Genomic DNA, 25,968 nt, shown 5'->3' with positions numbered 1-25,968 from the left:
GTATTAGAAAATACAGGTATTTTAGTTTTTTTGTTGTGGAGACTCAGCAGAGTTTCTCCTTGAACTTAATGTGGGTGCAAGAGTTCAGAGAATAGAGGAAGTCAGGCAGGCAGGTTATCGGAAAAAAGACATGGGAAGGAGTCAGTTCGCCTAATTCTCTTAACTAGTTTACATGCAGTATGGGATCATTACCCAGATACCTGATATTTTTACCCCATTTCTCTTAACAGATTGCTTGCTGACACAAGTGTTTACTAACACCGGACCAGACAATAATTTGGATGTTGTTATCTCTCTCCTGGCTTTCGGGGTGTACCCTAATGTGTGCTATCATAAGGAAAAGAGAAAGATTCTCACCACTGAAGGGCGTAATGCACTTATCCACAAGTCGTCTGTTAATTGTCCTTTCAGTAGCCAAGACATGAAGTACCCATCTCCCTTCTTTGTATTTGGTGAAAAGGTAAGAAAAGATTCGCTTAGAAAAATTGGCATTGAAAATCTAGGTTGTCCTTACTTATTAAAGTGCAGTGGGAACATGAGTTTTCATTTTCTTTAAATTTTTTTTTTTTGACGTTCATTTATTTTTGAGACACAGAGAGACAGAGCATGGGGAGGGGCAGAGAGAGAGGGAGACACAGAATCTGAAGCAGGCTCCAGGCTCTGAGCTGTCAGCACAGAGCCCGACGCGGGGCTCGAACTCACGGACCGCGAGATCATGACCTGAGCTGAAGTCGGACACTTAACCGACTGAGCCACCCAGGCGCCCTGAGTTTTCATTTTCAAAGCATAAGTTCATTATCATTATTTGGGGATTAGAATGTCCTCTATTTCCTCTTGCCTCTTTTTCCATCTGCAGATTCGAACCCGAGCCATCTCTGCTAAAGGCATGACCTTAGTCACCCCCCTGCAGTTGCTTCTCTTTGCCTCCAAGAAAGTCCAGTCTGATGGGCAGATTGTGCTTGTGGATGACTGGTACGGAGTTTCAGATGTGAACTACAAACTGCATTCTTAAAGTTGTGGTGTAAGGGGATACAGCTGCCAATCTAACTTAATTTGTGAAACATGACAATTTCGTGACACAGGTGCTTTATAACATTGTCTTTTCTTGGAGAGTGGTATACTTTGGCGGTTCATACTCAGTAGTAAGTCTTACATGACCTATACCAATAGAAGCAGATGCATTAGGCATTGGAGCTATATCTGCCCCCATGAATACTACCCTAGGGAATCAGAATCCAATTGGAACTTGGGTACTTCTTTTGTGTACTCTGTTGGTTAGAGACGACTGGTAAGCATGTAGTAATTAGCACTTGACAAAAATGGAGATCTTAGTGACCAGTCAGTAGGCTCAGTCATATTCCTGAAAACTTGTAACACTCTAGCAGTGTGTAATTTTTTCCATTCTTTTATTGAAGCTAAGTGATCTGCATTGCTAACCTAACAGTATTTTGCTTGAAAAACTTCTTGGTTCTCAATACCTGCCAGTAGCTAGCAGTGAATTTTAAGAAATTAAGTGTAGACGGTTATCGTTCTTGATACCTGTAGTTGAAAGTATTGGTACTTAGTAAGAAGTTAAATTTATTCTTTCAGTTACCATGTATGAAATAGGGAGGTAGTAGTATTTTGCTATATGTACCCTTGTTGTACTTTGTCGTTTTTCTCTATTTTAGGATCAGATTGCAAATATCTCATGAAGCTGCTGCCTGTATCACTGCTCTCCGGGCAGCCATGGAGGCTCTGGTTGTTGAAGTAACCAAACAACCTAATATCATCAGCCAGCTGGACCCCGTTAATGAGCATATGCTGAACATGATCCGCCAAATCTCTAGGCCCTCAGCTGCTGGTATCAACCTCATGATTGGCAGTACACGGTGAGTACCCCAGTAACTTCTCTTTGAACCAAGCTAAGGACAGGAATCTTTTTTTTTTCTTTCCTGTCTTAAGCTATTTATTTATTTATTTATTTATTTTGAGAGGGAGAGAACACGAGAAGGGGAGGGACAGAGAGAGAGGGAGAGAATGAATTCCTAGCAGGCTCCAAGCTGCCAGCATGGAGCCTGGTATGGGGCTTGATCTCGAGAATCATGAGATCATTGACCTGAGCTGAAATCAGGAGTCAGACGCTTAACCAGCTGAGCCACCCAGGCGCCCCAGAGGACAGTGATCTTACACTGGCCTAAAATTGCCACAGTTAACTGATAGAAGCCTGGTTATTTAAGTTAAAATTCTAGACGTACACTCAATATGAAATATAATGCTGGTTAACACACTCAGAAGGATGTTACTAACTTTTGTCTCTGTTAATGATATATTATGTCAGTGCATATTGGGAGTTTGAAGGGGACCTTGAAAGTACATTCAAAGCCCAGGGTGGGTCACATGACAGGAAAATGACAGAGCCCAGACAGTTCTTTTTGCACAGTACTGTTTTGCTATCTCTAGCGAAAAAATGTTGGTGGGTGTTAAATTGCTGCTGCTTCAAATGAAAAGCCTCAAGGTTTATCTTAGGGAAGTGGAAGAATGTGAATATCTTAGAATGCCTGGGTGGCTCAATCGGTTAAGCTTCTGACTCTTGATTTCAGCTCAGGTCATGATCTCATGGTTCGTTGAGTGCCAGCGCCCCAACTCACGCTCTGCACTGACAGCATGGAGCCTGCCTGGCTCTTCTCTCCCTCTCTGCCCCTACCCAGTTTGCTTTCTTGCTCTCAAAATAAATAAACTTTTTAAAGAGAAGAGTGTGAGTATCTTGAAGGGTAAAGAGAAGAATGTGAAATATCTTAATTCTTAAATTTTTTTCTTTGGTTCACTTTTTTTCACCTTTTTATTTGCCCACAACCTTTTATATGGAAACATTTGATACCTGCAGAAATGGCAACCCCCGTATGGTATCATAACCTAAACTCCCTAATCACCAGCATCTTGTGCCACTTGCTTTCATATATCTGTTTGCACAAACACACCACTTTTTCTTAATCCTTTGTGATGGACTCTCAGCGGTTGTTATTTTACATTGGTATACTTAGTGTATCATTTAAGCACATAGTTGCAATACCATGATCACACTCCAAAAATTTAAGTGTTGTGATAACACTAATATACAAACATACTAAAATTTTTCTAATTACCCAAAAATATTCCTTAATCTCCCTCTTAAGGATCACTTACTGCATTTGGTTATAAACTACTGTAATTTTAACATATAGAACTGTTATGTGCTTTATGGATTCTGGGTCACATCTCGCTATAACTGATTTACTTCTTAAAACTTATTAATCATAGCACATAGTATTCATTGTATTCTTGGCACTGTGCTAAGTGCTTTTCTGATATTTGATCTGTGATGTAGGTAGATCTTGTTCCTTTAATATGAATGAGGGAACAAGCACAGAGAAGTTCAGACTGAAGGCCATAGAGCTAGTGAATGGTAGGACTGGATTCAGACTAAGACCATAGCGACTCCTAAAACAGTACTCTTATTTATTGTGTTAATACTTTGCCCTGCCCAGAGGGTCAAATATATGAAGAATTATTGAGAATAGTCTTCAAAAAGAAAGGTAGATAATAAGTGTCATAGGCAGATACAACTGTAGTGCTCATGGGTGTTTAGAAGAGGAAAGATTACTTTTGGCAGGAGGGATCATGATTAAGGAGGCTTCACATATAATCTGCTCTGTGAAGGACAAAAGTCCTGACCTAGAAAGGATGGGATAAATACAAGACAGAGTTCAAGTTGCGTAAATATAACGATGGCCTGAATTACAGTAGGGAGAATTGAAATGGAGAGAAGTGAGTGGATTAGACAGGTTTGCAAGAGAATTGGGAAGAACTGGTGATGGGTTGCAATGGGGGGAAATAGTGCATGGAAGGAGTGAAGACAAACCCCAGCCACATTTCTGACTTGGACAGCTGCTGAATTCAGAGTGCTAGTCTCTAAGGAAAGCTGCAGAGGAGGAGGAGTAAGCAGTGTGGGGTATGCTGAACTGGGGTTTTTGGTGAGACATCTTGATTTATGCAGTTTTTCATTACCCCTCATTTTCTTTGTACTTTTCCTAGGTATGGAGATGGTCCACGTCCTCCCAAGATGGCTCGATATGATAATGGAAGTGGATATAGATGGGGAACTTCTGGTTATGGTGGTGGAGGCTATGGCAGCGGAGGCTACGGAGGTGGCGGAGGCTATGGTGGTAGTGGAGGCTTCGGTGGCAGTGGCTATGGTGGTGGCCCCAACTCCTTTCGGGCAGGCTTTGGCGGAGGCTATAGAGGAGGTGCCCGAGGTGGCTTTAGAGGTGTCTCAGGAGGCGACTACAGAGGGGCTAGTGGAGGAAGCTTCAGAGGATCTGGGGGATTCCAGCAAGGGGGTATGAGAGGGGGCTTTGGGGGAGGTTACTTTGGACAAGGAAGAGGAGGTGGTGGCTATTAAAGCTTGGTTATGTCAGTTCCTACGCATAGACAGTAAAAAAAAAAAAAAAAAATTTTTTTTTTTTTGCATGCTACCTATTTCCCCCAAGTTGTTTATTTGATGCCAGTAAGTAAACCCATTTTCCATCCATTTTGTGGTTCATTGTAGTTTAAGGAAACCAAGCGTATAGCTACATTAGTGGTTTTGTTTATATTATGTAAAATATGATGACCTATTATAAAAGTACCACAGTTTGTATTTTTTCTTTAAGGAGTAAAGATTTGCCCTTAAAATTAACTTGATATTTTCTTGGCTTTAGTTTACTACAATAGAAAATAAAGTATTATACCAAATACTGGCCATGTAGTTCGTTGTTGACCTTACATGGTAGAGTAATTTTACAATGCCAGTTACATCTATTAGTTAGTTTTAAGCTTTACAGGAAAAATTGTACTTTCAGTTTTCCAAAGTATACCAAGTGATATTACTGCTTGTAGTAGTTAAAATAAATAGCCTTGAAATGGAATTGTTATTCTTACAGCAAATCCTGGCCAGTACACAATTTCACATGGACCTCTGCACTTGAATAAAACTTTTGACCTACGGCTGAATATTTTTACTTTTTCCCAAGCTTTGTCTTTGAAAAGTCTAAGACCAAGGTCAGCATTCTCTTTTCTAGTTAGTTTGTAGTGTAAAAATTAATTTTAATTAGAATTAAAAATTAACCTACAAAACTCTTTAATGATTATAAATCAAAGAATGAACCTTCACCAGTGCATCAAGTTTTAGTAGAGATGTTTATACATTTATAACACTATATGGTTTTCAATAAATTTTCACGTTTCTGACTTGAGAAATAGCACAGTATAGGAGAGATTACAAAGGCTTGGACTGAGTAGAATTGGGCTCATCTTAAAGCTGCAGATCTCAAGATTGTACTTCCAACTATGATTTCCTTTCTGAGCATCAGATCCTATTAACAACTGCTGCTTAGATATCCACAGAAATCAAGAACTCCACACTTTCCAGACTGAAGAGAACCACCTAATTCACCCGGTGCCCTATCCTATACTGTGTTCCCCTGTTCATCTGTGGTTTTTGGTGTGTGTGTGTGTGTGTGTTTTAATCACAGGAGTTTTAGCTGCTTCTGGCCAAAGCCTTAAACACTTTCTGGTTGTGCTTTCGTAAACCAGCTGCCTGTTCTCTTCAGGCTTGTGTTCACTTGGAAGTGCAGTGATGCTGCAGCGTAAACATTCCCATACAAATCTCATACCACCGCCACCCACTCCTGGCTTAAACCATTGATTCCCTAGAGCCTTCAGAGTAGAAACTGCTCTCCCTTCTCCTCCAGCCTCAGTCCTACTCCCCAGCCATACTGAACTTCTAGCCTCGTCAGTGCACCATGCTTTCTCTTGCCTTTTGCACATGTTATGACAACTCCCACAGAATATATACACTCAGTAATACCTCACTCACCTGGTACTCATTTCACCAACAGCTTTAACTACAAATGAGAAATCAAAAGATGACCAGAATGGCCAAGAGAGATGACAATTACATTCCCTAGAACTTGAAAGAACCAATTAGGCATAATCTTTTAGTCTTTTGCTAAGAACCTAAGGAAATGCCTAGGCAGATTTCTAGAGCTCTTCTCTTTGTGGCTCCCTGCTGCCTGTGTTTGCTCCACCAATTATAGCTATCCTCCCTAAAACAGCCTCTGTCTCTTGAGCTCCGTGAAACTGCTTGTGCTGTGCTTGGTTCTTTCTTCCTCTGCCATGATCTACCAGTTACATGTATGGAGATAACAGCTTTGTGGGTTTTTTTAAATAGGTCATTTGGTTTTCTAGTTGTTTGCATGGGAGTGGGGAGGAAAATCAGCCATCAGACTGTCCATAGCGGAAGTGGAAGTCAACTTAAGTTGATTTTAATTGTCAAAAGAACCCATTATAACCTCCAGAAACCATTCCTTTTTAAGAATTATCAGACACATGGAGCGGAAGGCCATGTGGAGGATTACTTTGTGGCATATTAATATACCTGGAGATATCGAGGCACCTGGGTGGCTCAGCTGGTTAAGTGTTCGACTTCGGCTCAGGTCATGATCTCATGGGTTCCTGATTTTGAGCCCGGATTGAGCTCCATGCTGGCAGCTCAGAGCCTGGAGCCTGTTTTGGATTCTGTGTCTCCCTCTCTCTGCCTGTCCCCTGCTCACACATTCTGTCTCTCAAAAATAAACATTAAAAAAAATACCTGGAGATATCAACCAATGTGCCGTGTTTCCTTTCTTTCTCAAACGTCCCTCTATATCTGCCTGGAACGAAAAGAATATTCAGTTTAAGGGATGTTGCAGGTGCGAGGTGACTGGAAAGCGTTTCCAAAACAAGAAAGCCGATTGTACCCCTTTCCCATTCAGGAGATGAAAAGGGCTAGACACAGTAGGGTGAAAGAATTGAGGAGAAAGATCTGTGGAAGGGTGTAAAGTTGCTGCTCACCGCACACGTTCATTGGGGTTTGGAAGTGTAGGGAAATTTGGCACTGACAAAACCGGGTCTCCCCTGCTAGAAATTTAGGCCGGGATAAGAATGGACCTGTCGTGTGATGGTATCTTCACTGTGTACTTCTCAGTTTGAAGATTGTAGCAGTGATGACTCAGTAGCTTTTTTTGAGGCTGAGGGTGATACAGAAGGGAATCGCAGAGATTCTTCTGGGCCCAGAGAGGGAATAAGCCGATGTGCCAGTTCTGGGAAACCGTGCTCTGTGTAGTCTTTGTGTCAAGAGGCTGTCAACGCTGTGTCCCTAAACAACAGCTACAGTTTGAGGGGATCTCCTCTATGTTGTGAGTGTGCACATAAAATCCTCTGGACCTCACCTCTGCCGGAGGAACAGACCAGGAGACCAAGAACAGTTGTGTCCGCTTAGGGTCAGCACAGACACCTAGAAAGAGGACCTCAACTGTGTGTGGCAAAGCACATATTTGAAAGCCAGTTTCCCTGCCTCTGATTTTAGAAGCAGAATTGGGATAAGAGAAACACCGCCAGAAATGGAAGTGTGAATTACCCTGAAACTGATGGATGGTTTTGGTTTTGACTGGAAAAAGTTCCTGAATCCACTGGATTTACCTGAAAGGCAAGTTAATTAGAAGTGTATTTGTGTCCTGTGATATTTGTAGACTGTCCTATTTGGTGTAGTGTAAATTCTGAATCATGTGAAGAAAATTTACTACTGAATCAGAGCTGATTACAGTTATTGAACTACTTAGTGATAATTTAGCTTTTAGTAAAGAATCTACTTGGGAACTAATTAGGGTGACCAACTGTCCCAGTTTACCCAGGACTGAAACATGGAAACTGCTAAAACTGGGAAAGTACTATGCAAAGTGGAACAAGTTGGTCCCCGTAGGATAATCTTAATGGGAGATCGTTCAGGAATTTCCAAACTTTGAAATCACATATTCCCTTCAAACCTAGAAATTAATTATAGAGATGTTAAAGGAAATTATATAATCCAGTGTTTAACACTTCTCACTTTGGTAAACCTATGTAGTATTTTCCATACTAACCTATAAAAATATGAACTATATATACTTAGTGGTTATTTTTAATACTTTAGTAATAATTGGAATGATTTTTAAAAAAATTTTATCTTTTTAAAATAATAGGAAGTACAATAGGATTTGATTAACCCTCTGATATAAATAAAATCTAAAGTTTTTTGGCATTAGTAATAGTTCTAAGCATTTCCAAATTAAATTAGTATGCTAATGACAGCTGTCAATGGCTTCAGAATTTTATTGGTAAGTAAAAGTGCACCTTATACAAATGCAAAATCTAAAAAATGATAAAAAATTTTGTGTTGTCATGTTTGGTATTAAAATAGTTACAAGTTGCCCTAGTTTTCTACAGAACAAATGAGTGTTCTGTAGAAAAAGCAACATAATTTTGTTACAAGACCACTTTAGGCTTCAGTTTGAATAGTAACGAATATGTGAAAAGAGACTTAAATATTATGCATATCAGTGGTCAGAATCTTCTGTGGGCTGAGAGGCTCCTTTGAGAATATGATGAAAGCTGTGACTCCCCACCAGAAGGCATGCACAAAATTTTTTACTTAAAAGTTTCACTAGATCACAGACCCTTCAAGCCCCTATGTACTTCACTTTAAGAACACCTGATTCAGTTCAATCCACTGAAGTGTACTACTATATTTGTATAGTCTTCTCGTCTTTCATTTTAATAGTTTGGAAAAATTATACCCCTGTCCTCAAATGTAATGTTTTCTGGGTGTAGCTGTTGAATCTAGAAGAGAACCCTTACTTCGGGGCAGTTGTCTTGCAAGGAATGGCAACTTTCTCCTATAATCAGAGCAACTTTTCTGTACCCCTTGCTGCCAGAGGAATGCCTTTCCGTCCTTTGATTTGTAGCCAGTTTCACTGCTGCTACTTTGTAAACTGACAGCAGGCTTTGGCATTGTGGGTCCCATTGTGCTGTTCAGTTGAGGTTCTACCCTTAGCTGCTACTGGCATAGTAATGAAATGGGAAGTTTCCACTCCCACTGCCAGTATTACAAAAAAGAAAAATGGGGTTCAAACTCATTCCTTTTCATTCCACACCACGGGCCGCTCATCTAACCTTGATTTGATCAGTCTTTGACCTCTAGAATCCTAACATTTTCATCCTCAGCAACTTTGATGAAATGTCCTTAAAAAGTCCTGGATTGTAAATCTCAGCCTTCAGCACAGGCAGAGACGCCCTAGTATCATTCTTTAAAACTATTGGGGCGCCTGGGTGGCTCAGTCGGTTAAGCGTCCGACTTCAGCTCAGGTCATGATCTCGCGGTCTGTGAGTTCGAGCCCCGCGTCAGGCTCTGTGCTGACCGCTCAGAGCCTGGAGCCTGTTTCAGATTCTGTGTCTCCCTCTCTCTCTCACCCTCCCCCATTCATGCTCTGTCTCTCTCTGTCTCAAAAATAAATAAATGTTAAAAAAATTATTTAAATAAAACTATTTAGCAGTTACTACTTAGGATGCATGGTACTGTATGGGATGCAATGTTCCTAAGACCTGAGGCCTATATTCTAAGAAATTTACAGTGGAGGGGCACCTAGGTGGCCCAGATGCTTAACCAACTGAACTACCTAGGCATGCCCCCCCTCCCAAAACAAATGTGGTTTTAACATTGTTTTTGATACTTAGTCCAATAAGAGCCTTAGGTGGTCTATGTAGATAGTAGGGAAAAATTAAGTTTATAGCCAATTCCTGATTCATTTCCATTTATCTGCTGGGAACTGGAATAAAGTAAGACAACACAATAGCACTATATTATATAGAATTAGGTTCAATTGTAGGAGACCAGGAAATCCAAAGTAAGAAGTAAACAATACAGAAACATTTCTTCCTCATTCAAGAAGTCCAGAGGTAGTCAGTATAGGGTCAACAGATGTTCCATGTTGGTTTTCATTGTAGGGCTGGTAGGTAGGTGTTCATGTTAGAAATTCATGTTTCTTCCATCTTGTTTTACCATTGTATGGTTTCCATTCAGAATCACCACATGGGCCAAGATAGCAGTTGTTTCTCAAGCCATTACGTTTGAATTCCAGCCAAGCAGAAGGGATAGGACCTTTCTACAAAGTTGTGCACATTATTCCAACTTGCATGTCTCCCTCCAGCTAGGATCTAATCACCTGGCTACACGTAACTAACTGAAGTTAGGCATTATGTCTAAATTTGATGGCTGGCTGGAGTGCCTGGGTGGCTTGGTGGTTTAAGCATCTGACTCTTGGTTTCAGTTCAGGTCATGATGTCGCGGTGGTGAGATCGAGCCCCCCGCCTCTGACGCTCCATACTCAGCATGGAGTCTGTTTGGTGTTCTCTTTCCTCTCTCTGCCCCTCCCCTGCTCATGCTTTCTCCCAAAATAAGCATTAAAAATAAATGAATTAGATGGCTTATGTTCCCTCTAAAATAGGGGTTTCATTTTCTAAGATACAAAAAATGGCCTTTTTCACAAAGCAGAACTATGGATTTTTGTTTATAAAAGGAAATAAGCACTCAGCCTCAAACACTTATCTTTCTTCCTTAATTTGACTTTTACTTTGCGTTGCCTGTAACTCAGCGAAGGTGACTCTGTTGCTGTAGAGGATCTCTTGAGGCTGAGAGTTGAATAAGGCAAGGTTATTCTTCAGTTTCATCAGTAGCCTTTTTTTATTCTTTTACACAAGGTCTTGTTAACTGGGTGACATAATTTAAGGTATTGTCCACGGAGGCTTTAACAAGAACAGTCTTTCTATAGTGAATTTAATGAGCTATAAGAGGAGGAATTTTCCTTTCTAATCCTCTTCCTCCACTTCCTTGTTTTTGGCTTTAGGAAGAGGTGATGGACAAAGACAGGATCTTTTGAGAGTGAGCAAAAAGCAATAGCTTTGCAAGAGCACGCTGCTCACTCACGGGTCATCTGACTTTTATCTGTTGCTGCCGTTGGTTTCCAGTCTATTTCTCTTTTTTCCTATGCTCACTTCAGAGTAGTTTTTTTTTGTGTGTGTGTGTGTGTTTGCTTTTTTTTTTTCTCCTATTCTCATGTCCCTAAAGCATGCGAAAGCATTTTTTAGATTTTCTAAGAAATTTGATTGTTCACAAAGTTTTCTCCCTCCTTCACCTTCCCATCTCTCCTTTCCAATGTAACAAATGACCACAACTTTAAAGGTTTAACACCAGTTTATTATCTTACACTTATATAGATAAAAGTCTGACATGCGTCGCCCTGGGCTAAAATCAAGATGGTGACAGGAACTTTCTGGAGGCTTCAGGGGAGGATTTATTTCCCTGCTCATTTGGGTGGCTGGCAGGATGCAGTTTTTTGCAGTTGTAGGATTGAGATTTGTTTCCTGGACGGTTGTCAGCCGAGGGCTGCTCCCAGCTTCTAGTGGCCAACTACGTTCCCTGGGTTATGACTTCCTTCCTCCACCTTCAGAGGAGGCAACAATGGATTGAGTCCCTCTCCTGTTTTCAGTTTCTCTCGCCTCTCCAGTTGCACCACCCTGACCCACCCTCTTGCTTCCCTCTCCCGCTTTTAAGGACAAATGTGACTAGATTGCACCCACCTGGATAATCAGGGACACTTTCCTCCTCTCAAGGTCCTCAACTTTAATCACATGTGCAGAGTCCCTTTTGCCATGTAAGGTATGTATTCACAGTTTCTGGGGATTAGGGTGTGGACATCCTTGGGAAGGTCATTATTCTGCTACCACTTATCTTAACCAACTTTCTGGGTCAAAGGCAGACAAATCCTAATTCTCCTCAAAAGAGATTTAAAAAGTTTCCTCCAGGGGCTCCTGGGTGGCTCTTTCAGTTAAGCATCCAACTCTCGATTTCGGATCAGGTCGTGATCTCAAGATCATGAGATGGAGCCCCGCGCCGTGGGCTCCGTGCTCCTGCACCGAGCAAGCATGCAGCCTGTGACTGTCTCTCCCTCTCCCTCTGCCCTTGCCCATCTCATGTGCACACGCATGCACGTGCTCTTGCTCTCTTAAGAAGGTGAAAACGCATTCGTTTTGGAATTAAATAGTGATGATAGTGGTACCTATCAAAAGTATACTAAATAGTGTGGAAGTATATACTTTAAAAGGGTGAATTTATGATGTGTGAATCATATCTCAAAGCTGTTATTTAAAAAAGTTAAAATGAATCATTCAATGAAAGCATTAGATGTTTAAATATTTTTTAATTAAATAGGTTTTGAATTTAATTAGAACTACCGTTTCTGTGGGATATGAGATTTACTAAACAAATATCCGAAATATAAACCGTTAACATAAATCCAGATGCTTTAACTTGTGACTATTCTGATATCCCCCTTCAAGTTTGCTTCTATTTTATTGTTACTCATCTCCAGGTTCAGATTCTGCATTACCCTGGACAGCATACTGTCGTCTTTTTTATCCCCTGAAGCTGCCCCTTTGTTGAAGGCTTCTGCTACGATAAAAAATTGTTCAGTTGGTTGAAGAATGCTTACACCATAGCCATTGTTATTGTAAATATGATTATTAGTCATCTTCAGTTTTGGTGTTGGAAGAACCTGTTAAATTATTCAAGGAAAGGAGTTTTTCAATAATTTCTATAAAAATAAAATATATGAACTCTAGAATTAATTCTTGGGTTTACACGTGTCTTTAAAACAACTGAATCTCAGTTTTGAGCAAGTGATATTTTCTTCAGACTAATTAATGTAACATTAACTACAAAAATATTTACTGCAGAATTACTAAATGAAGTTTTCAGTTTAGTTTATACAGTATCTCATGAAGCTTTTAATATAAATATGAAAATGATTTCAGGCATAGAAAATGATAAATTTTCAAGTAATATAAAAATAATTTGAAATATTATATGTAAACTAGAGTTCTAAGGAAAAGCTTCATTAACTACATAAGTCTAGAGAGGGACCTAGACAGGTAGAATTTGTGAAAGTAGAAAGGAATGGGAAGGCTTTTCACTTATAAATTACTGCTATTAATGTTTTAATTGGCTAGCTTAAATTATTTTTACAAACTCTGGAAGTAAGATTTAAGTATTTCTTAATATATTTATTATTTTTTTATTTTGCTTTACTTTCTAAAACATATTACAGATCTGCCCAATGAAAAATCTAAAACATTTTTATAAAAGCGTTCTATCTGCTTTATCAAAGTTATCTGCTAAGAATCTAAGTTGAAATTATTACATTATAAACTAAAATTGTTTTATATCAGCCATCATTTAAGCCATATTTTTAATTATCTCTATTCTTTTCCAAATCAATGATAACACTTAAACTAAACTTTGTCTAGAAGTAATATTTTGGTATCTTTGTGATAACTATAATTCTTACAACAATTCTATACTAAGAAATATGATAATACCTTCATATTAACTCCACCTAAGGTGCTTTTTGAATTATCACTGGTTCTGAGGTTATTACAGTGATGAATTTCATTCCTTTCCAAAATGGCTGTGCTCCCAGGATACAGTTCAACACCAGCACCCTGTAAATGAAAAGCAAATAAAACAATCTCAAAACACACATATACCTCTCCAAAATTATCTTCAGATTTGAAAATTGTAATTCTATGTCAGCACTCTCAACACACTAAGTTACAGAAAAGTATATGATAGTTTGTGTGTGTAATGATTTATTGTAGAGATAATGTTAGAAACGTTGAAAACTAGTACTGTTAGAAGATCATTGGGCCTAGAAGGAGGGTTGAGGTCACTAGTCTCATTGAGTCACATTGCTCTCCCACCCAAATGAAGCCTTGAGAAGGGAGCCAAAAATCTCTTCAAGCAATTCTTTCCAGTGTTATAAAATTTTATTTTTATATACTCTAAATCCCTCAATGCTGCTGAAAGTTAGTGAAAATTAAGTCATTCTATAAAAGGGTCCTATTATTTTTACCCTTCCTTTATTTAATCTTGTTCAAATTTCCAGTCCTTTAATGAGCTTTGTGATTGTTATTTGAAGACTTTTTAAGTAAACGGTTAAATAACTGACCCATGATCTGTTTTACAGCCACCAATTCCTAGATTTTTAAAGAATCACACTTAAAGCTAATAATTGCTTACTTTGGATTTAGGCAGTTTGCTTTTCCTATATGTACTATGATGCTCTGTACTTGTCCTGATTTTATCAGTTTCTAAGCTTGATTAGAACTCAATTCAGGGATGAAGTAATTACTATCCTTTGCACACTAAGACACTCAGTTATCTATTGTCAACATAAAGCTGTTTTTATAAAATGGACTACCTGGGCACCAGTTATTTCACTGTCTGTGATTGTCAAAGCAGCCCCTGTCAGAACACACACTCCTGTTCCTTCACATTTTAATACACAGTTTTCTAGAGTCATGTGACCAGACTCCACCACCACAATACCATCAACTGTGCCTTGTTGTATCAAAGATAGATGCATTAGCTTCACATTATCAGCTTTAGACACCACGAAACTGTCATGAGAAGGCTCAGATGTAATCATAATTTCCTCTCTCTTTCCAACTCCTGATTCATAGAGACAAAAACACATAGTTAAATCAGTGATCCCAAAGTTTAAAGTCTTTTAGTCATTCGGTAATACTTGCTATTACTAAGTTTTTCTTTTCATGCATTTTTAATAAACAATATGTATGTAAGTATCAGGTTGTTAACTAATAAGATACTTAACTATAATGTAATCTTTTTGTCCATATTTTGATGCCATGATGGGAGAATATTGGTTTATAATCAATAGAAATGTATCGATGGTATTTATTCAATATACACATTCCATAATATATTTTCCGAAATTTCCCATTACATAATCGGCAGTCATTTACAAAATATCTAAGATATAAAAGCTATCTTACCATAACCTGGTTTTAAAGCCATAATAAATTACCATAACTAAAAAAGACTGGCAGAGATTTGTGAATTAGGTTATAAGATTAATGCAGTCATGCCCACAATTTTGATCTAGGGTAGTCAAAGCAATCATCTACATTTAACATCAATCCAAAAAGAAGGGGTTGAATCTTCAAGAAGACTATAAGTTTTAAAAATTAAAAATATGTTCCTTATTACCCAAAATATTACTGGGTACAGTCATCAAGTTCTAGAGAAATTTTTGCTCAGATTTTTAAAAAGTTTATTTTGAGAGACAAGCAGGGGAGAGGGGCAAAGAGGGAGGGCGAGTCCCAAGCAGGCTTCATGAAGTTCAGTGCAGAGACTGATGCAGAGCTCAATCTCATGACCATGAGGTCATGACCTGAGCTGAAATTAAGAGTCACTTGCTCAACCATCTGAACCACCCAGGCACCCTTGCTCAATTTTTGAACTGATAGGCAAAGCTTAAGTCACCTCATTCTTTTCTTTTGGCCACACAGTGGGAATATCCTTACTTCAATGTTAAAGGGCAGAATTATAGTTACTAAATAGGTTCAGAACCTGAATGAAATTTAGTAAATTCTCTTCTTTTAAAATCTTGTTTTTCAATGTTTATTTTTTGAGAGAGAGAAAGAGAGATGGAGTGCAAGCAGGGGAGGAGCAGAGAGAGGGAGACACAGAATCCAAAGCAGGCTCCAGGCTCCAAGCTGATCTGTCAGCACAGAGCCTGATGCAGGCTCGAACTCACGGACTACAAGATCGTGACCTGAGCTGAAGTTGGACGCTTAAACAACTGAGCCACTCAGGTGCCGCAGTAAATTCTATTCTTCTGTTTTAGCAAGTCTGCATGTGAACTAACCTTTCTGAGAAAAATGCTGAATATATTTTAATATAGCCTTACATCGGGTTTTCCTACTAAAGTCATAAGAAGTGCAATACAGACAGAAAAACTAGTTTGAGTAAAAATATAGATGGAGCAAATAGAAAATATTACAAACAGGTTTTTTGGTTTTTTCTGGTTTTGATCTTTTTTAGACTCTGTGCGTGTAGTGCTACATTATCAGGGGAAGAAGTAGTCTCATTGTTTTGCTCTGGTACATTATGCCCAAATAATGTCATCTGTACAGGCAATATACTCATGAACAGGTGAGAAAATCTTAATTGTGAAAGGGCACATAAGGGATTTTTGTGTTACATAAACTCTTTAACAATTTCCAATAATTTGATTAACCCATGCTTATACAATTTTTCCAGTATACGTTGCTATAAAAAGACTGTAAAGGATGCCCTGCTAACCCTTTATAATGATGTCATCAGTCAATAAAGCAAGATTTACAGCTTGATATTCTCCTGGAAAAATAACTACTGTATCTCCACTGTAACAACTATCCAAAGCCAAATCCAAATCATCATGCTGTTGGAGAAGTGTGTCTGAAGATAAGTCCTTTACCTGAAAAGAAGAAAACAGTACACTCTAACAATGAATTAAATTGAAAACAGGTCATTTTATTAAAAAATTTTTTTTAATATTTTTTTTTTGAGAGACAGAGTGCTGGGGCAGAGAGGGGAGTGAGTGTGAAGGGCAAAGAGAGAGGGAGACAGAATCCGAAGCAGGCTCCAGGCTCTGCTGTCAGCACAGAGCCCAACACGGGGATCGAAGCCACGAACTGTGGGATCATGACCTGAGACGAAGTTGGATGCTCAACCGACTGCCCAGAAAGCAGGTCATTTTAATCAGTTAACTTATTGGTAATGTGCTTTTCTCAAAGACTTATTGTGTATATTACACTGTAATATACTGTAAATACTCTGTCTTTATGTTCATTAAATGTTCAAAGTATTAGTCCATCAATTAAGGGAATGATGAAATGAGATTTTCTTTACAATCACTAATAATTTTACAGCCTTTAAATACTGTGTGCCAGAAGTCATATTTTGAGCTTAACATGTTACCTCCTATGCCTCACAACAGTTATTTGAGGTAAAGTATTATTCTTCCCTTATCAGGTGAAGGAAATTGAAACTCAGTGAGATTAAATGATTTGCCCAAGGACACAGAGTGAGTGAGTGGTTAAACTAAGCTTTAGATTCAGGTCTTTATGACACCAGATCTCTTTCTAATATGCTACTTTATTTTCTTTAACTCAAACTAATCCTACAGTTTTGGAAAATCAACAAAACTTTATATATTAAATATTCTAAAACTAAAAATAAAAGGTTCCCAAGAATTTGCACTGATAGTAGAAAAAAGGAGAGACCTTCTTTATTAGTGCCATTAAGAGTGAGGTACTTTAGGGGCACCTGGGTGGCTCAGTTAGTTAAGCGTCTGACTTCAGCTCAGGTCATGATCTCACACTCTATGAGTTCAAGCCCCGCGTCAGGCTCTGTGCTGACAGCTCAGAGCCTGGAGCCTGCTTCAGATTCTGTGTCTCCCTCTCTCTCTGCCCCTCCCCTGCTCATGCTCTGTATCTCTCTATCTTAAAAATAAATAAAAACATTAAAAAAAAAAAAGTGAGGTACTTTAGAAATAAAATTTGAAAACTAAAAATATATTCTGAAAAAGCCTATTCTTTTTTTCCCAATATATTTTTTTTTAACGTTTATTCATTTTTTGAGACAGAGACAGAGCATGAATGGGGGAGGGGCAGAGAGAGAGGGAGACACAGAATCGGAAGCAGGCTCCAGGCTCCGAGCTGTCAGCACAGAGCCCGACGCGGGGCTGGAACTCACGGAGTGCGAGATCATGACCTGAGCCGAAGTCGGACGCTCAACCAACTGAGCCACCCAGGAGCCCCTTTTTTTCCCAATATTAATGGCATTACCATTCATATATCTTTTTTCTTATAAAAGTGGAACTTACAAAAAACAAGTGAAAGCATAACAAAAATTGAAATTTTAACCTAAATAAAATGTATTTCATAAATGTATTCGTTTATTCATAATACTAACATGCCATACCATACATGTACATGGCTTTGAATCCTGACTTTTCATTACAACGTATTTTCCCATGTCTTAAAATATTTTTTCAAAGCCTAATTTTTTTTATTTAAAGTAGGCTTCATGCCCAGTGTGGAGCCCAATGTGGTGCTTGAATTCACAACCCTGAGATCAAGGTCTGAGCTGAGATCAAGTCAGACGCTTAACCAACTGAACCACTCAGGTGCCCCTGAAAGCCAAATTTTTAATGATTACATAATAATGCATCATATGGGCATATCACAATTTATCATAATTTAATTATAAAAGATTTCAAGCATCTTGGATACATTTTGATAAATTGCCCTCCAGAAAGTTTAATTAATTAAAATTTGGTTTGAAAAAAATAAATAAAATTTGGTTTGAGAACTCATTTTGCTACAAACTCATCAGCATGGGGTATCTTTTACACTTATAAAATATTTGCCAGTTTAATAGGCAAAAATCCTCACTGCCTCATTTTAATTTCCATTCCTTTGGTAAGCATGAGTGAATATTTTTTCCAGATACATATGAAACTCATAATCTTTACTAAATCAACAAACCAGTATATTCATTTGTGCGTGTATTCTAAAAACTTTGGTGGCAGAGAGTACAAGGATTACCTCTGTAACTATTTTGGAAGAACTCTAGATTCCATCTCTTTAATTTATTTTTTTCATAAAAATAGGAAACACAAGAGAGAAAAGTTTGATGGGGAAGATAATTTAGTTTTGGTGCCAGTTAATTTGAAGTACTGGGAGTCACTAAGTAGAAGTATGCAGTAGACTATGCATATAAAAGTCTAGAATATAGGACTGAGATGTGACTAGGTAGAAAGATCTTGGAGTTATTTACATATAATTTGAGCATAGGAATGGCTAAGATTAGCTACAAGACTACATAAAGAAGAAAGATAGCACTCTAGGACAGAACACTGAGAAACGTTTAAAGAAAAGGCTAGCTCAGTCAGTAGAATATGTGGCTCTTGATCTTGGGGTTGTGAGTTTGAGCCCCACATTTGGCGTAGAGATTGCTTAAATGAACAAACTTTAAAAAAAAAAAATTAAAGAATAGGGAGAAACAAAAGAAGATCTCAAAACTGAGGAGTAGCCAAAGAGGTAGAGAGAAAATCGGGAGACCAAGATGTCATGAAAAGAGGTAGTTGATCATGTCAAATGCTGAAAGGTTAAATAAGGTGGTAATCCTTGAGTTGTGCTTACTGAATTTAGCCACAGCTTCATCCCACATTGACCACAAGAGCATATGCACTGATATCCTGGAGGCAGAAATAAGATCACACTGAGTAGAGGCATGAAGGTGAAAGAAGTAGAGACAAGTGCAGATAAGTACTTCAAGAAGTTTTGCTCTGCAAAAGAAGAGATAGAGATGTGGTATTTAGGATACATATTGTTTTGTTATTAAAAAAAACACAATTGAATATGCCTCAATGCATTTAGGAAGGAAATAGTAGAGAGAAAGATATAAAAGAGAGGTGATGTCATAGAAATGATGGAATAAAGAGCTCCAAAAACTGGATCTTACACTGAAGCAAATATTAAGTTGGGGGGAAAAAAAAAAGAATCAACATTTTTGCAATCCTGGAACCTAACCAAACACGGCAACCAAAGGAGTGCTTAATGAAGAGGCTGTTAAAATTTGGTAAAAAGGTGTTGTGTTTTTGCTTACCTGCCTACCATCTCCTATTCTTCAGCCTGGCAGTGGAGACAACAGCCTATGTTTCTGTGGCTTGCTGGAGCAGGCATGGGGTGAAGGCAGTATGGAGCTTTTTCTTAAAAAAAAATAGTGTGGCTGTGTATTTTGACCGTCAGTATCTCAGGAGGGACTGACAAAGCTGATTTTTGTTTCACACCCCCTTCAGGAATGAGCAGCTTTATAGGCATCATCTGATGAAAGCATTTAAGATGCACTCTACTTATAGCTGTCTGCAGCAAAGGACAGAGGAAGGGGCAAGGAAAAGTCTGCACAGGAGGATGTTGAGGAGGAAGATTTTTTGGGGGGGAAAGAGCTGCCTCATACACTAGGAAATCCAAAGTGAAATGCACATGCCCAGGGCTGGACATATGCTCAGAAGAGATCTGAAAGGACCTTGGGCTTTTCTTCTCACTGATCACTGGGCCTGTGCAAGCAAGAGGTGAAAGCCAAGGCAGAGTTGTAAGCAGTCTGGCTTAGCTTTGAAAGAGTCCCTTAGGGCGCCTGGGTGGCTCAGTCGGTTAAGCGTCCGACTTCAGCTCAGGTCACGATCTCACGGTCCGTGAGTTCGAGCCCCACGTCGGGCTCTGGGCCGATGGCTCAGAGCCTGGAGCCTGCTTCCGATTCTGTGTCTCCCTCTCTCTCTGCCCCTCCCCCGTTCATGCTCTGTCTCTCTCTGTCTCAAAAATAAAGAAATGTTAAAAACATTTTTTTAAAAAAAGAAAGAGTCCCTTAGCTCAGAGCTAATCTGCACACTGGGAGAGATTTTTGGTTTTGTTTTTGTGTTTTAGCTGTAGGTGTTTATGGAAATCTCAGGTCTTTGGCTACCTGAGTAGTCACTTCAGATGTAAATAGGTTAAGATTACCAATTAAAAGACAGAGACTGGTAGAATAGATAAAGAAATATGACCCAGGGGTGCCTGGGTAGCTCAGTTGGTTAAGAATCTGACTCTTGGGTGGCTCAGTCGGTTGAGCATCTGACTTCAGCTCTGGTCATATCTTACAGTTTGTGGGTTCGAACCCTGTGTCGGGCTCTGTGCTGACAAGCTCAGAGCCTGGAGCCTGCTTCGGATTCTGTCTCCCTCTCTCTGCCTCTTCCCCATTTGCACTCTGTCACTCTGGCAAAAATAAACATTAAAAAGGAAAAAAAAAATCTGACTCTTGGTTTTGGCTCAGGTCATGATCTCATGGTTTGTGACTTTGAGCCCTGTGTTGGGCTCTGTGTTGGTGGCACAGACCCTGCTTGAGATTCTCTCTCTCTCTCTCTCTCTCTCTGCCCCTCCCAGCTTGCATTCTCTCTTCCCCTCCCTCAAAATAAATAAATAGGCATTTAAAAAAATATATGATCCAACTATATTATCTCTACAAGGGAATTACTATATCCAAGGATACAAACAGATTAATACTGAGAGGATAGAAAAAGGTATTCCATACAAATAGTAAACAAAGGAGAACTATGGTGGTTATACTAATATTAAACAAAATAGACTTTAAACCAAAAACTGTTACCAAAGACTAAAAGGGACATTATTTATTGACAAAAAATTTTAATTCATCAAGCATATGTAATAAGCATATATACACCAAACAATGAAGACCCCAACATATATGAAGTAAACATTAACAGAATTAAAGGGAGCAATAGTTGGGAGACTTCCATACTCCTCTTATGATAATGATTAGAACATCTAGATAGGAGGTCAATAAGAAAGTAGAAGATTTAACACTGTAACCTAGGTAGACCTGACACACATATATATAGACCTAAACATATATACAGAACCCAACACAGAAGAATACATACTTTTCCTTAAGTGCACATATAACATTCTCCAGATACATCATACATTAAGCCACAAAGCAAGTCTCAATAACTATCTTCTCTGACCACATGAAATTAAGTGAGATATTGATAACATCAGGAAAACTGGAAAATTAACAAACATGTAGAAATAAAACAACACACCTTTAGACAACCAATGGGTCAGGGAAGAAAACCCAAGGTAAATTAGAGAATGCTTTGAGATGAATGAAAACAAAAACACAACATACCAAAATTTATGGGATGCTGAAAGCAGAGTTCAGAGTGAAATTTATGGCAATAAGTACCTACATTAAACAAATCTCAAATTAACAACCTAACTTAACATCTTAAGGAACTAGGAAAAGAACAATTTAAATTCAAAGCCAACAGAAGAAAGGAAATAAAGATTAGAGAAGAGGTAAATGAAATGGAGAACCAAAAAACAGTAGGATTAATAAAATCCAAAGTTGATTCTTTGAAAAGCTCAACAAAATTGACAAACCTTCAGCTAAACTGACTAAAAGAAGAGGGATAAAAACAGAAATACTCAAGCCAGAAATGAAAGTGGGGACATTATTACTGACTTTACAGAAATAAAAAGCATTATAAGAAAATATGAATAACTCTATACCAACAAATGCACCAAAGCCTCCTGCTTTGCTTTGCTTTTTCAATACTACTTTGGCTATTCGGGGTCTTGAAAAGACAATTTGGAATGGGATACCTCTCTTTCTCCTAGATCTGGAAGAATGGCTAATATTTAGTTTAGGCACTGGAACAAGTACTTATTTTTGCCAGGAATGATTGAAAAGCCAGAGTGTATGGAAAGAGCCCAAATGTCCATCGACTGACGAATGGATAAAGAAGATGTGGTATATATATATATATATATATATATATATATATATATATATATATACACACACACACACACACACACACACACACACAATGGATTATTACTCAGCAACAAAGAATGAAATCTTGCCATTTGCAACAATGTGGATGGAACTACATTGTATTATGCTAAGCGAAATAAGCCAGTCAGAGAAAGAGAAATATCATATGATTTCACTCATTGCATATGTGGAATTTAAGAAACACTATAGATGAACACAGGGGAAGGGAAGGAAAAATAAGATACAAACAGAGAGGGAGACAAACCATAAGAGACTCTTAAATAAGGAAAACAAACTGAGGGTGGCTGGAGGGGAGGTGGGTGGGGAGATGGGCTAAATGGGTGATGGGCAATAAGGAGGCCACTTGTTGGGATGAGCACTGGGTGTTATATGTAAGTGATGAATCACTGGGTTCTACTCCTGAAATCAATACTACACTGGACGTTAACTAACTTGAATTTAAATGTAAAAAAATAAATAAATAAATAAAAATAACATCTTAAAAAAAGAAAGAAAGAAAAGCCAGAGTGTTCTAAACCTAAAGACAGTCATCACAATTTGAGAACTTGGAACATAAGCGAAGAGGTAAGGACTCATATTTAATTTGGTTGACTAAAAGGATATTTATGACAGTAAGTGAATAAAGAATACAGAAGGACTAGGGATGGGCTGTGTTCAAAAGACAATAAGTTCAATAGAACTGCTGTATGTTGCCAAGACATCCAGGTAAAGATGCTTACAAAGACATGTAGAGATGTTGGTCAGCAGAGAATACAAGCAAGAAAGGAAAGAGAAAAAATAATAAAGTTACTGAGAAATCATTGTGTGCCAGGTACTACTAGGTTTATATGTAACATCTCATATCATCCTCAAGAACTCCTATAAGATAGTGGTGGTAGTTTACTACTAACATTTATTGAGTACTTACTATGTACTCGGCATATTCTAAACATATTACAGATATGAATTCATTTAATCTTCACATATAAAATATAAATAAGAAACACAAACACTTTATAAATGAGGAACTAAAGCACAGATGGGTAAGTAACTTGTTGAAAATCACATAACTAGTAAGTGGCAAAGCCAGAGTCTGAATCCACAAAGTCTGGCTTCAGAGCCCATGGTCTTCATCATCACAATATATAGTTTTGACCTCTCTCTCCCTAATTTCGGGGGCTTTTTAAGTTTTTATTTAAATTCAAGTTAGTTAACATAAAGTGTAATATTAGTTTTAGTTGCACAATATAATGATTCAACACTTCCATACAACACCCGGTGCTCATCACAAGTGCCCTCCTTTATCCCCATCACCTAGTTCACCCAACCCCTCACCCACTTCCCCCCTGGTAACCATCAGTTTGTTCTCTATAATTAAGAGTCTGTTTCTTGATTTGTCCTTCTCTTTTTTTACCCTTTGCTCATTTGTTTTGTTTCTTAAATTCCACATGAGTGAAATCATATGGTATTTGTCTTTGATTTATTTCATCTAGCATTAAACTATCTCCTTCCTATGTTTATAGCAGCATTGTTTACAACAACCACATTATGGAAGCAACTCAAGTGTTGGATTGGCTGTCTAAATGCTTGGTGTGTTCATATATATAATGGAGTATTATTCAGCCACAAAAAGAATGAAATCTTGCCATTTACCTCTCTTTTTAAAGCACTCTGCAAGTAAGGAAATTGAGGCTCAGAAGTTAGGCAGCTTGCCCAAGATTACATAGTTATTACGTGGTCTCAGAAAGGCCACTTAAACCCTGGGCTCTCTGACTACAAAGTCTATGTCTTTTTACTATAGTACTTGTGAAGATCACCAACATAGAAATGGTGAAGCATGGATAAAACTGTTTAAGAAGAGAACATAGAGCAGGAAGAACTTTGAGTAAAGAATCCTCAAAGTTAAGAAGGCTAAATTAAAGGTTATGTACATAGCTCTGATGACTATCAGATTAAAAGATGTCCACCTCAACAGTACATCTAAAACAAAAGATCTAAGCAAAGTGGAAGTTGACGATGCTGCCATCTCAGAGGAGTCTTCCTCACGATAATTACCCAGGTCTGCAAAATTCATGGATATTTACTTACACAAATGAAGACAGGGTTGCAAACCACAAGAATAAAAAAGAAATTTCTGACTCTCATATAGGAAAATAAAGCCAGAAACAGATTTAAAAACAAATAAAAGGGGGCGCCTGAGTGGCTCAGTCGGATAAGTGTCTGACTTTAGCTAAGGTCATGATCTTACCGTTTGTGAGTTCGAGCCCCACACTGGGCTCTCTGCTGTCAGCACAGAGACCACTTTGGTCCCCCTCTCTCTACCCCTCCCCCCAAAAATAAACAAACATTAACAAAAAAGATAAGTAAAAATAAATATGATAAAGCGAGGCTGGAGATAGAAGCAAAATCTATACCTTACTTTTTATAAAGATTTTTACAAAGATAGTTGGTAGAATAATTAATGTTATTGAATAATCTGATGTAATAAGCAATGAAAAGAAAATTAAATTTTGCTTAAAATAATAAAAATGGGTATGATAGTAGACAAGACCAGTATAATAAGCCAACTTTATCTCTCACTACTCTCCTCTTAGGTATTAAACACCATCCTTGCTGGACTTCTTTCCATTCTTCATATATACCACACTCTCTTGTCAAACATGCACTCATTTACTAATTCAACAAAACTGCTATGTACCTACCATGTGCTAAACACCATGCTAGGTGATCGGATGAATGGTAAACATAACACACCTTGCTCTCAAGAAGCTCATGTTCCCATAAAAGAGACATTTTATAGACAGCCACAAAAAAGTATTAAACACATAATGATAAGGGCAAGTGCAAGGTGCCATGGGAAAGGCAGTGTAATGTATTCTGGAAGGTTGAGAAAGCCTTTTTCTGTGGAAATGCTTAAATTGAGACCCGAAGGATTTGAGCAGCTCTGTGAAAAAACATGGTGTACACCAGGATGTTGAGTTAGTGAAGGAGAACAGAAGTGGGTATATGAAGGATATGATTAGGATAATTCTCAGAAAAGTGTGACTAGCAGCTGGATAGATGGTGGTGCCATTTATTGGACTAGAGAGCTCTAGAATACAAACAGGCCAATGGACAAGATCATGAATTTAATTGAGGACATTTAAGTAGATGTATTTATGAGATAATTAAGTGGTGATAAGCAATAGGCATTAGAACATATATGTCTGGGGCTAAGAACAAAAATCTGGGCTATGGATACACATCTTATATTATCAGTATATATAATCAAAGTCATGGGAAGAAATCAGATTAATCACTTTAGGGGTAATATACAGTGGAAAAAAAAAAGTAAGTACCAAGCATTTAGAGGACAGAAGAAGAAGAAAAAAAAAAAAACAAACTATGGAGACTGAAAACCAGGATAGTAACAGAAGACAACAAAAAAGAATATTTCAAAGAGAGAACTGTGAAATGCTAGGGAGCCATTAGGTAAGATGGAAATATTTACTCTTAGACTTAAAACATTTTTCCCTCTTGGGCTCATTAAATTTATGCTCATCTTTCAGGTTTCTGCTGAGTTATTTCTTCCAGCTAGCATTGCCAGAATTCCTAATTTTGACTTATATACCTATCATATGTACATCCTGTACATCCTCCTATCATAGCTTTTATCATTCTGTGTTTAACTGTAATTGCCTGCTTACGTGTCCATATCTCCACCATTCAAACTTCTCAAATGTATGAAGAAGCAAGACTGTGGATCTGGTTCAAAGTTGTATCTCCCTCAAATGCAGTCTTTCTCATATTTGTCCCCTATCCTTCCCATAGCTACT

The 25,968-nt window shown here is 38.2% G+C and overlaps 2 protein-coding genes across 3 annotated transcripts in view; one reads left to right on the top strand and one right to left on the bottom strand.

The window, feature by feature from the left end:
- The window catches only part of DHX9 (DExH-box helicase 9), a 51,996-nt gene extending 46,986 nt beyond the window's left edge, over positions 1-5,010 (top strand). For both annotated transcript variants that reach the window (XM_060643754.3, XM_060643755.3), the window contains 4 exons: positions 231-460; positions 857-972; positions 1,671-1,871; positions 4,054-5,010. In XM_060643754.3, coding sequence (XP_060499737.2) covers positions 231-460; positions 857-972; positions 1,671-1,871; positions 4,054-4,420 — 914 coding nt within the window. In that variant the 3' untranslated portion in view covers positions 4,421-5,010. The remainder of the gene's footprint in view (positions 1-230; positions 461-856; positions 973-1,670; positions 1,872-4,053) is intronic.
- A 7,080-nt stretch (positions 5,011-12,090) lies between these two features.
- SHCBP1L (SHC binding and spindle associated 1 like) overlaps positions 12,091-25,968 on the bottom strand; it is a 36,890-nt gene continuing 23,012 nt past the window's right edge. The window contains exons 7-10 of the mRNA XM_060643756.3: positions 16,076-16,229; positions 14,169-14,419; positions 13,288-13,410; positions 12,091-12,464 (exon numbers count right to left, since the gene is read on the bottom strand). Of these exons, the coding sequence (XP_060499739.2) occupies positions 12,216-12,464; positions 13,288-13,410; positions 14,169-14,419; positions 16,076-16,229 (777 nt within the window). The 3' untranslated portion in view covers positions 12,091-12,215. The remainder of the gene's footprint in view (positions 12,465-13,287; positions 13,411-14,168; positions 14,420-16,075; positions 16,230-25,968) is intronic.

Source organism: Panthera onca, chromosome F1 (genome assembly GCF_046562875.1).
Source record: "Panthera onca isolate mPanOnc1 chromosome F1, mPanOnc1 haplotype 2, whole genome shotgun sequence".
In the NCBI taxonomy this organism is placed as follows: domain Eukaryota; kingdom Metazoa; phylum Chordata; class Mammalia; order Carnivora; family Felidae; genus Panthera; species Panthera onca.
The sequence above is the reverse complement of the archived record's forward strand: the minus strand, read 5'-3'. Positions and strand labels throughout refer to the sequence as shown.